This window comes from Somniosus microcephalus, chromosome 14 (genome assembly GCF_052327205.1).
Source record: "Somniosus microcephalus isolate GS21.2 chromosome 14, FLI_Smic_1.0, whole genome shotgun sequence".
Lineage (NCBI taxonomy): Eukaryota > Metazoa > Chordata > Chondrichthyes > Squaliformes > Somniosidae > Somniosus > Somniosus microcephalus.
The window spans coordinates 107,845,735-107,860,701 of record NC_141000.1 but is presented as its reverse complement, the minus strand read 5'-3'; the positions used below and the strand labels follow the sequence as shown (position 1 = coordinate 107,860,701).

Here is a 14,967-nt window from a genome sequence, read left to right as displayed (position 1 = left end):
CACTTGCCCGCCCTGGGGCCGGCCTGATTTTAACCTGCTCGGTTGAGCAGGTGGCAAGGCCACCCACCCAAAGCTGACGGGGTCCTTTTGAACATATCGGGACCGGCTGCCATTTTTACTAGGCAGCCTCGGTGGGGAAGTAGCAGCGAGTTTCTCGCAGGCCATCCCAGCAGGGGTGGATCAGGGGCAGAAGAGGCCGAAAAAAGGTCAGTTAAATTTTTTCTTCACTTTCCATGTGGGGCCAGGAGGAGCAGGATTGCTTCTTCAGGCCCCACAAGGAAAGCTTAGTCCTCCCCTGTCGCAATCTTTTTTTCACTTGTCCCTAGCCCAGCGGCACCGAAGCCGATTGTAGTACACCAGCTGCTGCAGTAGCTGAAATCGGCTAATTCAGCAAGTCTGGGATTGGGACCGATGATCGTTCAGTCAGTTCCACCAAGCATATTTACTAACTGGGGAAATTAACTTGGACCCTTTGATGAAGATTGGATGTATCTTGTGTTTTAAAATAACAAACCGTTTTACATCTAGGCAGGATCAGTGCAATACTGGGCACAATTGCAGTCCCTCTTCTGAAGATATGAGAAGATGGTCAGGAGCTGACTAGATTGAAGGTTGGAATATCAAATAGAGGGTATTTCAAAATAAGGAATTTTAAATGAATAGATAAAGGTCACTAGATCCAACAGCCTAGCCTTTTTTTTGTTAGATCATTTCAACCAGTGGACACACAGAACTGCTGACTTCACAATCAGTTTGGACCTGCCGAAGACCGCAAAGCAGTTACAGAGCAATGCATAAGAAAGAACAGAATGAGATAAGGCCATTCAGTCCATCAAACCCTCACCTTGCATAGATGTTTCGACAATTTATAGAAACAGCATGTTATATTCAGTTCAGCTAAGTCTGTCACATATATTTTAAATTGCTGAGATAACTAGTTTGTTTACAAATATAAATAATGGCAAAGGAGGTGATCTAATTAATGGTCAAAATACACAATCATGATTGTAAGATTGAACAGCATCCCTGTTATACACATTTACCAGTCAGTTTATCGTGTTCATTACCACATTTTAAAACTGATATTGCAATCAATAGTATAAGTAAATTATAATTAAAAACTGCTCATGATTTTTCTCCCATTGTCTAATAGTGGGAGGTTGCCATTTGGGTCAATGCAATCACCTAGTTTTCTCATACCTGACAAAATAAGGAAGAGGTTTGCCGCTACCAGCGAATGAGTCTGTTGGGAACACAGCCTTACAACATTACCCCCTGAAAGTCTTGCATATAACATGCCTCACACTATGGATACATTTAATGTGCCATTCTTTTACAATAGGCTCAAAATATCCCAGGAACTAATCAAAAAACAATTTACATTATCCACTTAGTGTATATCATAAAGACTGCATATTTCCACCTCTGCAACATCGCACATCTCCGCACCTGGCTTAGCTCATCTGCTGCCAAAACTCTCATCCATGCATTTGCCACCTCCAGCGATGACTATTCCAATGCTGTCCTGGCTAGCCTACCATCCTCCATAAACTTCAGCTCATCCAAAACTCTGCTTCCCGTGTCCTATGCTGCACCAAATCCCATTTATTCATTACCCCTGAGCTCGCTGACTACATTGGCTCCCAATCCCCCAGCATCTCAAATTTAAAGTTCTCATCCTTGTGTTGAAATCCTTTCATGGTCTTGCCCTTCCCTGCCTGTGTAACCTTCACCAACCTGACAACCCTCTGAGAACTCTGTTCTCACATTGGTGGCCCTGCCTACAGCAGTCTAGGCCCTAAGCTCAGGAATTGCCTCCCTAAGTCTCTCCTCTCCTCCTCCTTCAAAACCCTCTTTAAAACCCACGTCTTTGACCAAGCTTTTAGTGATCTCTCCTAATATCATCTTCGGCTCGGTGTCAGTCTTTGTCTGATTACACTCCTATGAAAAGCCTTGGGACGTTTTTCTACATGAAAGGTGCTATATAAGTGTCCGCTGTTACACTATAATGTTGGTGAATTTTGTGTTCATCAAGGTGTAGCAATGGGAAATGGAATTGTACTCAACAATGTGCCTCAATCACAACCTCAAAGGAACATCCCTACTGCAGCAGTACAATATTTCTATTTCCCAATAGAGTCATTATTTGCTCCTTCTGAGTGAGATTTCTAAAGCAGTAAATGCTTTGTGCTCTGGACATGCATCATTATAAGAAAAGTCTCCGAATGTGCTCACTAACTTATGCTTGAAATGGAGGAACAACATACAGGTATCTTAATTCTCAAAGCCTATTATAACGCCTAGAATTGTCTCTGCCAGCTAACTGATAAAGTTTGCTTTCAAATAACAATACGTTAGTGTTTGACAGGTTACTATAGTGCAAAAAGTGGCAGCAGAAAGGTGGACCCCTGGGTTTAGATTCTGACCATTGCTCAAATGTGTTGCATTAGGGCACCTTGGACATTTCCTATTAAAATTGACCATTTAAAACAGATGAACCTGGATTGTGATTGAAAATATTCTTGAGAGTTTCAATCATGAGCAATTTTGTAATTTTAAGAAGTTCAAATGTATTCCTAAAAATAAGTCATAACTCAACATCCTCTTCCAAATGTATAAAGTGTTAAATATTTTGAAGTGGCTTCATTTTTTTCAAAGGTGTTTTTAAATGGCAGCTGAAACGAGCTGCATTCCTTAATTTTATGTTTTAGAAATGTAACTATGATTGAGGGTGCTATCTTTTACATCACGTATATTATTTGTGTGGGAATGTGCATGGTGCATCCAGTTCTGGTTGCTGAACACTTCGTTTTCTCTGGCAGTTGAGTAAAAACATACCATCCTAGGCCTGGGGCTGAGCGTGTGTGTGTATTGACAGTTACTGTTTGCAAACTCCAATTGGACCCGGCACCAATCTTTCTGTCGTGGGGAGGGCGCATGCCCAGCAGACACAGTGATGGTGACAGGGTCATTGTAGTGATCTGAATGATGCATTATTTGTTTTCTATTTAGATAATTAGGGAATTGATGCACCACTCTAGCCAGTCCTGCCTTCTTCCTCCACCAAGGGCCATATTGGAAGTGATGGACACAGCAGTGAGCTTATCCCACCAGTCACTGCACCATGCATTGCCTGTGAAATAGGGTGACCACAGGTGATAGAGACATGAAGATAGAATCCATTCTGCTCAGCCATATTCAAAAAACAGCCCCAGCATATAGCACTGCCCTATGTGCAATTATTTTCATTTATTTTAAAAATTAGCTTAAACATGTTCCTCTGAACATGTCTCCTAGCTCCAAATACTTTATCCTAGACACTTTTCTTCCTTGTTGTGTTCTCGCTGGGTTTAAATTAAGACTCCTCTCACTACTCCTAGTCCAATTCATTCTTTCTTAGGACCCCAAAACTGTCACCCTGCTCACCCACCTCAGTCTTTCTTTCCTACAATATATATGCTTTAAAACACAAGCCTGCTCTCTTCTGATCAGCCCGCTTTGATGTTTTTTTCTCATCACTGCTATTTTTAATTCAAACTTGGTGGTGCGCTGCACAATGTGCTCAAGCTGTTCGCCTAAATTTCTTAATAAAAATATATTAGGAACAGGAATGGGCCATTCAGCCTCTCGAGCCTGCTCCGCCACTTAATTAGATCATGACTGATCTGTACCTCAACTCCATTGACCTGCCCTTGCTCCATAATCCCTAGATACAGTACCCTTACCTAACAAAGGTCTATCTATCTCCGTCTTGGATGCTCCAATTGTCCTAGCATCCACAGCATTTTGGGGGAAGAGTTCCAGAAGCCTACTACCCTTTGTGTGAAAAGTGCTTCCTGATTTTTTTTCTCCTGGAGGGCTGAGCTCTAATTTGAGGATTTGTTCTTGATTCTGACACCAGAGGAAATAGTTTCTCAGTATCTACCCTATCAAATCCTTTTCCAGTTTTAACACTTGGGTCAGATCACTCCTCAATCTTCTATACTGAAGGGACTACAAGCCAAGTATATGCAACCTGTCCTGATAATTTAACCCCCTAAACCCCAGTATTATTCTGGCAAATCTGCTCTCTATCCCCTCCAAGGCCAGTATATCCTTCTGAGGTGCAGTACCCAAAACTGAATGCAATACTCCAGATGGGGTCTGAACAAGGCTCTACACAATTTTCTTTCCTCCCCTCCTCCCTTTGCTTAAAAATCTGTTATTTCTCCAACTTTTTCCAGTTCTGACGAAGGGTCATCGACCTGAAACGTTTCTCTCTCCACCTTGCTGCCTGACCTGCTGAGTGTTCCCAGCATTGTCTGTTCTTGTTCTGCATAACTTTTTTGGGCTGATGACTGGTGCTAGACAGGACAATATTAGCAGTTATTAACGATTTAATTGGAAATAAGGAAGTTGAGAAAAATGACTTTTGCCATAATTTAAATATGCATTGGAACAAGCCACCAAAATATAAATGATAAAACAGGCACATTACATTGCACCAGAGGGAAAGGTTATTTGAATGAGTGAAAAAAACTGCAAGTGCGACCGTCTGGCTAGAGACGGTAAGATTTCTTCCAGACAGAGGGGCTGAGAAAGGGTTGGGAACGGAACTAAAACCCGCAGATCACATTAGCATGTGAAAAGTAAAGGGACACTTTGATCCTTCATTTCAAAATCTGAGGGTCAAAATAAAGATTGGACAGGTCGCGGCTTAGCACCTAGTGTACAAATTGTTTTGTGCAGTGGGTCAACCGATCAGATTAGGAACCAATTTTTTTTTAAACAGCACACACAAAAAAATGAAGCGATGAGAACTGCTGAGAAAAAAATAAGCTAACAAAAATACTTCGCAAACTACAGTGTACGATTGTAAGATTTCACCCCATTCGATTCATCCCATAACATTCCCATTGTAAAATAGCACGGCCCGGTTTTAGATTGTAAACGGCAGGAGAGATTGGGCAGTACATCTGGTGGAAAGCTGCGCATACTTCAGCTAAATCTGCACTAATGCAGCACCAACGAGTCGGAGAGATTTTGGGGAACCCGAAGGTTCACAGAAAATGTGTTTGCAGACATTGTCCTTCGGCACTTTTTTTCAGATCCCAGTTTTACAACTCAATTAGTCAATTCATGTCGCTGTCTAGCCCGCTCTCAAATCGCGGTGAACAGTTCTGGAGCACACGCTTCAGTATGTTTAATATTTGTTTGGTGCCATATTCATGTTCTTTTCATCAAAAGTTAGCGCTTGAACGAGGGAGCGGGTTTAAAGTTTGAGGTGGGGACCGTCATTAAACTGCAAACGTTAATCGGTGTTTCTCTTCCAAATATTAACTGACCATTCGCAGAATAGTGGCGTTCCTGATTATCCCTCTCTCTCTTTCCGTCCTTCTATTTCAACAGCAGCTTTTATTTATATAGCGCCTTTAACATAGTAAAAAGTCCCAAGGGGCTTCACAGGAGTGTTATCAAACAAAATTTGACACCGAACCACATAGAGATATTGGGGCAGATGACCAAAAGCTTGGTCAGAGGTAGGTTTTAAGAAGGTCTTAAAGGAGGAAAGAGAGGTAGAGGTGTGTAGGGAAGGAATTCCAGGGTTGTTTTTCTCTTGCAACGTTCTATCTTTCCTCGTTCTGTCTCCCTTTATTTCTTTCTGTCTATTCTTTCCTCCTTCCTTTATTAACAAAAACACCCAAGGAGTGACTCCAACTCCACAACCTGACTTGTAATCATTAAATGATTGTTTTAAACAGAATTCGGGGTGGACCATCTGCATCTCCACAATGACCCTATCTTTTGCCTCTTGTCACTCACCCACTTCGCTGCGGCAGTGTTTTCCCTTTCAGAGACTGATTGTCAGGTGTGCTCTCTGAGGTGGTTTATATTCTGACTCCAACGTTTTTAGCATTTGCTGTTCATAGTGCACGTTTTATTTTTTCGTTCTACTTTCTGGTGATGACGTGACCCCACCAGATCGAGTCGCTGGAAGTCTGTGCTGTGCATTTCAAAGACGCTCCGAAAACGCGATTTCTTACCTGGGACAAACCCAAATGGACTGAAGCAGTTTCCGAGATGTACATGATTTTACCGTCGGACGCGACTACAAAAACAAAGCCGTCTAGAGTCTGAAAAAGACGCAGAAATAAAGAAGAAAGCACCCGTCAGTCTGTACATTTTACCCGGCATGACTCGAATAACACCGTTACACAACCTTCTACACTTTCCATTTAACACATTACACCGATGCTGCCCTAACGCAAAGCGTTTCGGTGCTGAAATAATGTATTACAATTTTAAAAAAAAGGAATGCACGTCGCATTAAATGATTGAGTTTTGTGGGGATATTTTGTTTTATTTATTCGTTTTTATGGGATCTGGGCGTCCAGCATTTATTGCCCATCCCTAATTGCCCTTGAGAAGGTATAATGGTAATCTTGTGCCGAATACCCCCCCCCCCCCCATAGTTATTGAAATCGCATTGTGGTCTATCTCCAAGCCTATAACCGGTATGTGTCAGTTTCGTTAAGAAGTTCCGTTACCTGGAGTAAGTGGGATCCTAATTCTCTGGCCATATTGTCCAAGGGACTGACGCGACTAGACTGTCCCCAGGCGTCTCCCAGACCTGAATGAGAAACAACACCAAGTGTATCAGCAGCTTTCAAACCATTTCAGTTGTTAACTGCAGATAACGAACGGTCATATTGATCTGACAGAAGTTACATATTTCAACAAGATGACGACTGATATCTGACGGTTCCACAGCTAATGACCAGTAAATCCTTATCCTTTTGCATAAAACAATCTTTGGCAAATGTTCACGTTTCTTTCGAATGGCTTCTATATATGTTAAAATTGTTCACTGACGCACACAGAACATAACATAACTTAAGAAATAGGAGCAGGAGTAGGCCATTCGGCCCTTTGAGCCTGCTCCGCCATTCAATGAGATCATAGCTGATCTTCTACCTCAACTCCATTCACCGGCCCTATCGCCATATCCCTTGATGCCCTTACTAGTCAGAAATCTATATTTTCATTAAAAAAAAAATTCTAAACAATTATCACTTTACATGTAAGGCTGTCACTGAATCTGCAATACTGATGTGAGATATGTCGCCTTGGTTGAGTTGCATGTCTGTATTTGTGTGTTTAATGTTTCAATGTGTCAGCCATTGCTCGGTGGGAGCACTCTCCAGCCTAAAGGTTGCGATTCAAGTCCCACTCCAGCGACTTGACCATAATAAATCTAGGCTGACACTCCAGTGTAGTATTGAGGGAGTGCTGCACTGTCGAAGGTGCCATCTTTTGGAGGACCCATCTGCCCTCTTGGTTGGACGTAAAAGATCCCATGGCACCATTTGGAAGAGCAGGGGGGTTATCCCCCCTGTCCTGGCTAATATTTATTTCTCAATCAACATCACTAAAAACAGATATCTGGTCATTATCATATTGGTGTTTGTGGGAGCTTGCTGTGCGCGAATTGGCTGACACGATTCCTACATTACAACAGTGACTATACTCCAAAAAAACTTAATTGGCTGTAAAGTGCTTTGGGACATCCTGAGGTCGTGAAAGGCGCTACATAAATGCAAGTTCTTTTTGTGTTTGTATAGGGAGTTATGTGTTGATGTGTATGCATGTAGTATTTCTATTTATGTGGGTTTTCAGTGCATATGTATGTTTGGGTATGGGTAGTGTATTAATGTGATGTATGCGTGTTTATATTTTGTAGATACATACTCTAACCTGTAGATATGCAGCATATATGGGTAGCTGTATCTAGTGTGCTAATGTGCGTTTATGTGGTGTATGTGTGAGGCTTGTGGAGTACATGGGATATCATTGTGTGTTTGTGGGTGTGATGTGGGGTATATACTGCATGCTGCATTGTAATTACACCGGAAACCAAATTCACCCCAGTTTTTGGCATAAAGTGGATCGCAGTTTTTTCGTATAGCAACAGAATGGTGCCCGGATTCACTTCCCCTCGCATCCTCCTTTTACATCTGCTCCAGTCGAACAGTCCTATCAAACTCATTGCAAGTGTGGCTCCGACCCCCAGGCTGGTCAAAATATTGGGGTGGCGGGTGGCGCTCAGAAAAAAAATCACTCCAGTTTCATCTGAGACCCCGCGCAGGTATATTATAACATGCCCGATGTGGATTAGGGTGTCGTTAAGCTGCCTGCTTCACAGCAACGCAAAAGCAAAGTTTAACTCCTGGGGCAAATCCTCATCTAACTCTGAAGCACAGCGTTCTCAAAACATACACGTGCACAGCTCTCCCTGGCCCATTAGATTACACTTGCTGTTCAAAGTAGAACTGTGGTGCTGCCAGCTGAAAATTGCACTCTGTGGCTGCCCGTCACAGCGCAAATGGCACTGGATTTGTAGATGTTCTGTTGGATTTGTAGATGTTCTGTTATAATAAGTGTTTTCGCGTATTTGTGTGTGAGGTATCCAATATAGCGAGTGCGTCTGTGAAGTGAGCCTGGTATGATTCGGTATGTAGTTGGATTTGTGCCCCATGTATACTGTATGTCTAGGCATGTGATGTATGTTTTGCATATGCGATGTACACGAATGTATTTATGGTGCACATGTGTCCTGTACATTTACACGTATGGGGTTTACACATTTGGAGTATGGGGGTGTCCTGTGCACGGGATGTGGGGTCGCTGGCAAGGCTAGCATTTATTGCCAAAGGTGGTGGTGAGCCGCCGCCTTGAACCGCTGAAGTACAACTGAATAGCTTGTTAGGCCATTTCAGAGGGCAGTTAAGATTCAACCACATTGCCGGCAGATTTCCTTCCCTAAAGGACATGGGTTTTTACGCCAATCCGGTAGTTTCATGGGCCCCGTTACTGATGCTAGCTTTTCATTTTAGATTATTTTATTAACTGAATTTAAATTCCCCATCTGCTGTGGTGGGATTTGAACTCACGCAATCATTAGTCCAGGCCTCTGGATTATTAGTCCAGGCCTCTGGATTATTAGTCCAGGCCTCTGGATCATTAGTCCAGGCCTCTGGATTAGTCCAGGCATCTGGATCATTAGTCCAGGCCTCTGGATCATTAGTCCAGGCCTCTGGATTATTAGTCCAGGCCCCTGGATTAGTCCAGGCCTCTGGATCATTAGTCCAGGCCTCTGGATCATTAGTCCAGGCCTCTGAATCATTAGTCCAGGCCTCTGGATTATTAGTCCAGTAACATATCCACTATGCTACCATGCCATACTTATATTGTTGGTGTATGCTTGTGCACCGGTGTTTCCACATACAGTCTATGGTTGTGTAAATATGGTGCATTTACACGTGTGCTATATATTTACATTTGCATACACGTGTATGTGTGGCCTGTACGTTTACATATGTAGTGTGTCCTGCACATTTACACAGGTGGTGTGTATGTGTACTGTGCATTTGCACGTGTTTTATGGCGTGCACTATATTTACGCATGTTATGTATGGGTGTATATGTTTACATGTGTGGCGTGTGCAGTAAACGTGTTTAGTGTGTACCTATGTATGTTTGCATTGTTTCCAGCTGCTGTTTTATAGCAAATTTGTAGTTTTATCAACATGATTCCCAGTTTTCTCCTCTTGAAGTGATTATTAATTCCCCAGTCACTGTGCGGGGAAGAGCGTTATTGCCTCTGTGTGTAAATGTTTTTTAAAAATGCAGTTGATAAATGAGTCCGATGGAATCATTCAGAACTAATGAGAGTATTAACCAGTCTGGGGATGTACGGATCCACCTTCACGTCTCTCATTAGAGATCGTGTGTGCCCATGCTAATAGCACCTGAAGCGTCAAGCCCAGAGATCCCAGCCAGTCGGCTGCAATATCATTCGGAACCGGGGCAAGGGACGTGAGGAACAGGGGAAATTAACCCCATAATGAATAGTTTTTACGCTTGATTTAACTCAAATGACTGTTTGATAATGTTAGTGGGTTACAGATATGCCGCGGACCGCTTTACTTCAAGTAATCCAGTGTTATAGTTGGGTATGTGTGTGTGCTATATATATGTGTGCGTGCATATGTGCCTGCCTGTCTGACTGACTGACTTATCGGGGCTAAATTACACCCCGTGCATGATGTCCCCTTAAGGATTGATGGGATTTCCCACCAAATAGTAATTAAATTTATATATATATATGTGTGTGAATTAGCTTGTACATAATGCGAGACACCGCCGTCCCTCTCTAACCCCATCTCCCTCCTTGTCTGAATTGCAACCTGTGATAGATATCTTAAATAGAATTTGTGTGATTTCTGTGACGGGTATACAAGGTTTTTTTTTGCAATACAAACTGAACACAGCGAATGCAGTTTAAAAAAAAAGTCAATCCCTCGAAAACTATAAAATGTATTCGAGTCTAAAACGGATACATCAACGACGGATTAAACAAACAGAACAAGCAAAGAATTTGCTATTTTTTTCCCGTTGGTGAAGGGAAGGCGCCTGTTGTTACAGGTTCGGGGTACATTCGTGTCTGTCAATATGTAAGATTTCTGCTAGATGAAAATGTCAGCAATATTCATATTATTGCTCGCTCCATGGGATGAGCGGCGGTGCGCCCAGCACTTATTACAAACTAGAAGAGCTGTAATTAATTTTAGGAACACTTTAGGCATAACGCCGTATGGATTATTGCTCTAATATAACCTCTGGGTCTTTCCATTACTGGCGCCTAGATTAGGTGTATTTCGTGGTCCAATAATCCGAAACACTTCTGGGGCTAATAAGATTTCAGAATCGACCTCGATGTGAATGGAGTCTTGACAATTGACGACTGCTTTGCGTGGCACTCGGAGCAATGTGGAATTTTCCACTACTGCCGGGACCGAGCTGCAGCATTATGCGCTGTGTATTGAATCCTCGGCTCCTTGTTGCATTATAACATAGCATTTCTATGTAATCAACTGCAAAGTATTTCTGTGCAAATGTGGAGCCGCCACTTGCTAACCTTGCAGGGTGAAGCTCATTATGCATCAACAACATGCAACATGTTGGCAGTTACCATCAGAATGCTAAAAAAAACTGCCGGAAAAAATGAATGAAGCCCCTATATAAAATATATATATATATAACCTTCGATTAATTTCAAAACAGCAATCCAATCTCGCGGTTCAGTGATGGTTATAAATCACTCACTGTTCGCTCTTGTATGATAGCAAAATACTGCAGATGTTGGAAATCCGAAATAACAACAGAAAATGCTGGAAAAACTCAGCAGGTCAGGCAACATCCGTGGAGAGAAATTTGAGTTTGCTCTTGTATGTTGTGCCATCTGACACCCCCCCCCCCCCACCTTGCCGTATAATCATTGCTAGTTATCCAAAAATTATTTGCGATTCACCATCCGAATCACCTCATAGGAACAGGAGTAGGCCGTTCAGCCCCTCAAGCCTGTTCCGCCATTCAATTAGATCATGCCATGATCTGTATCTTAACTCCATCTACCCGCCTTGGTCTGTAACCCTTGTTACACTTGCCTAACAAAAATCTATTGGTCTCAGTTTTGAAATTTTCAATTGACCTAGTGTCAACCGGTTTTTTGGAGAGAGTTTCAGATTTTCACTAGCCTGTGTGTGAGGAAGTGCTTTCTGACATTACCCCTGAAGGGCCTAGCTCTAATTTTAAGGTTATGCCCCCTTGTTCTGGACTCCCCCACCAGAACCAGAGGAAATAGTTTCGCTCTGTCTACTCTATCAAATGCTTTAACCATGTTAAACACCTCAATTAGATCACCCATTAATCTTCTATATTTAAGGGAATACAAGCCTAGTCTATACCAGCTGTCCTCGTAATTTAACCCATTAAGCCCCGGTATCATTCTGGTGAATCGGCGCTGCACACTCACCAAGGCCAATATCTCCTTCCTGAGTGCGGTGCCCAGAATGCAGTGTCCACATGGGGTGGTCTCCGAGCTCTGTACAGCTGGAACATCACTTCCACCCCTTTGTATTCAGCCGCCTTGAGGTAAAGGTCGACATTCCGTTAACCTTTTAAATTATTTTTTGTACCTGTCCACTAATTTTTACTGATTTCTGTATTAAGACTAGTAAACCTCTCTGCTCAGCCACAGTTCCTAACTTCTTGCCATTTAGAAACTACTTTGATCTGTTCTTGGGTCCAATGTGGATGACCTCACACTTTCTCACATTGAACTCCATCTGCTACAGTTTTTCCCCGCTCACTTAATCTACCAATGTCCCATTGCAACTTTCTGCTCCGTCACCGAACTTAGTGTCATCAACAAACTTAGATATAAGGCTCGCTCTTCCTTCATCCAAATCATTTATAAATATAGCGAAAAGCTGCGGCCCCAGTACAGATCCCCGGGGGAATGCCACTAGTCACATCCTGCCAATTTGAGTACATTTCCATTGTCCCTACTCTCTGTCTCCTACCGCCCAAGCAATCCCCTATCCGAGCCAATTGGTTACCTCCAATTACATGCGCTATACATCAAGGCGCAAAATTCAATACATCCGTTTAATACTGGCAATATACTACGGCTTCAGAGTAGAAATATAACTGAGGACCCGGCTCAGCAATTTGACTCCCTAGAGCATTCTAGCAAGAGCGTAACCACCTCCCTCCTGCGATAAGCACTGAATTCCAGTGCAGAGCCGCACGCTGACATCACGAGGCCAGAAGCCTCAGAAAGTAAGTCCCATTACCGAGAGCTGTTTGCCCCCAAAGAGTCCAGCGCCCAGAAGCGTTACTTCTATCCATTAAACTTATCATCACACTATGGCAGGTTTGCTGTGCGCATGAAGATTCATAAGGGTGTGTGCTATTCACGTCAACATCAAGGCAACATATCTAGGAGCCCAGAAATCCATCGGAGTGGAGGTGCAATATAACTCCGGCCTAGCAAATGGATGCAGGCTCAAAAACCTACACTGGTCTCAGGCCAGCCAATATAACTGCATCCACCCCTTTAAATAGTCCGTGATGCCGTTCATATAATGTATTTTAATTAGAAGCAACACAACAAATAATCAGAAATCTGGAAATTCTGTATTGGTAGCAGAGGATTACAAACAGTCCAGGGGTGAGACGTGTGCATAGTGTTTCCGTTTAACTCTGGCAGTTAATGAATCTTTGTGAAATGTTTGATTGCATTGTAATCCAGTATCCTCTCATGTACATTTAGATAACGAATTCCCTCAAAAGACTGATTTAGAACCACTCAAACACCCGCCTGTGAATCACATGACTCAGTTATTACACAGTGGTGACATTACAAAAGCTCCTCAAAGTCATCAATCAGTGTGACTTTAGCTCCACTATTAATTATCATTAACACTGCTTCCATTTGATTAGACTAAGACTGGAGTTATACTGCACTCTGTACCTATCAAAGCGGTGTGAGGTGGTCTCAGGGCTTCAGTCCAGTACTTAGTCTGCCACTTCTAATTTGATATGTATCAAAAATTTCTGTGCATCGATGTGAAAGTATCAGTATAACTGTACCCTAAAATACATCTTAATGGAGCTGGACAGCGAGATGGCAGGGATCAACTGCAGCTTAATCTTGGGGTTCCTGTGACACTTGTAAACTCCTGGAGTTTTTCTTTCTTCTTATGTTGTCCTCTGAACAGTTGGAGTAAATTATATTCTTATTACTTACTGCCAAACATCTAGAATTTGATGTAAAATTTAGTATTTCAACATAAAATGACAGTTCTTCCACGTATAAAGGCGTTGAACTCTCAAGAGGTATACAAGAATTTTCTTTTGGGAGTGGGGGAAATGTGATCCAAGAAAGTTAGAACTATTTGGGAATCTTTACATTTTAAATGTATCAAATTGCTGATTGGAAACACAGCCAATGCAACTTTTTAATCCAGGGACGCCGAATGGATATCACTAGAATGTAGAGCTCAATACTCAGTTAATATGCCTTATTTAGAAGAACAGACGTGGCTTTTCATCCAACTGAATAATTCTTTATCATTTTCTTACGTATTTTTGGTACAGATTAATTGCTGCAATAGCTCAGGCCACAGATAGGGAACCTGACATCAGTAGTAGGGAAAATGCTTGAATCTATTCTTAAGGGTGTGGTAACAAGGCACTGAGAAAATAATAGGATTGGGCAGAGTCACCATGGATTTATGAAAGGGAAATCATGTTTGACGAATTTTTTGGGTTGTAACTAGCAGAATAGATAAGGGGGAACCAGTGGATGGGGTGTATTTGGATTTTCAGAAGGCATTCAATAAGGAGCCACACAAGAGGTTATTAAACAAAATTAGGGCTCCTGGGATTGGGGGTAATATACTAGCATGGATTAACGGACAGAAAACAGAGAGTAGGAATAAACGGGACATTTTCGGGTTGGCAGCCTGTAACTAGTGGGGTACCACAAGGATCAGTGCTTGGGTCGCAGCTATTCACAATCTACATCAATGACTTGGATGAGGGGACCAAATGTAATATGTCCAAGTTTGCTGATGATACAAAGCTGGGTGGGAATGTAAGTTGTGAGGAGGATGCAAGGAGGCTTCAAGGGGATATAGACAGGCTAAGTGAGAGGGCAGAACATGGCAAGTGGAATATAATGTGGAGAAATGTGAAGTTATCCACTTTGGTAGGAAAAATAGAAAAGCAGAGTATTTTTTAAATGGTGAGAGATTGGGAAATGTTGGTGTTCAGAGGGACCTGGGGGTCCTTGTACTTGCATGTTAACTTTGTGATTCGTGTACAACAAACAATTGATATGCTGGCCTTTATTACAAGAGGATTAGAGTATAAGAGTAAAGAGTCTTACTGCAAATATATAGAGCCCTGGTGAGACCACACCTGGAGTATTGTGTACAGTTTTGGTCTCCTTAGCTAAGGAAGGATGTACTTGCCATAGAGGGAGTGCAACAAAGGTTCACCAGACTGGTTCCTGAGATGGGGCGATTGTCCTATGAGGAGAGATTGAGTAGACTAGGCTTATATTCTCTAGAGTTTAGA

The 14,967-nt window shown here is 42.3% G+C and overlaps 1 protein-coding gene and 1 long non-coding RNA gene across 2 annotated transcripts in view; one reads left to right on the top strand and one right to left on the bottom strand.

The window, feature by feature from the left end:
- LOC147107814 (single-minded homolog 2-like) overlaps nucleotides 1–14,967 on the bottom strand; it is an 88,891-nt gene that overhangs the window by 57,525 nt on the left and 16,399 nt on the right. The window contains exons 2-3 of the mRNA XM_086007143.1: nucleotides 6,528–6,610; nucleotides 6,024–6,113 (exon numbers count right to left, since the gene is read on the bottom strand). Coding sequence (XP_085863269.1) covers nucleotides 6,024–6,113; nucleotides 6,528–6,610 — 173 coding nt within the window. The remainder of the gene's footprint in view (nucleotides 1–6,023; nucleotides 6,114–6,527; nucleotides 6,611–14,967) is intronic.
- On the top strand, nucleotides 523–2,633 carry LOC147107815 (uncharacterized). Its single transcript, XR_015080927.1, has 2 exons — nucleotides 523–611; nucleotides 707–2,633. It is a non-coding gene; the product is annotated as an uncharacterized LOC147107815 (long non-coding RNA).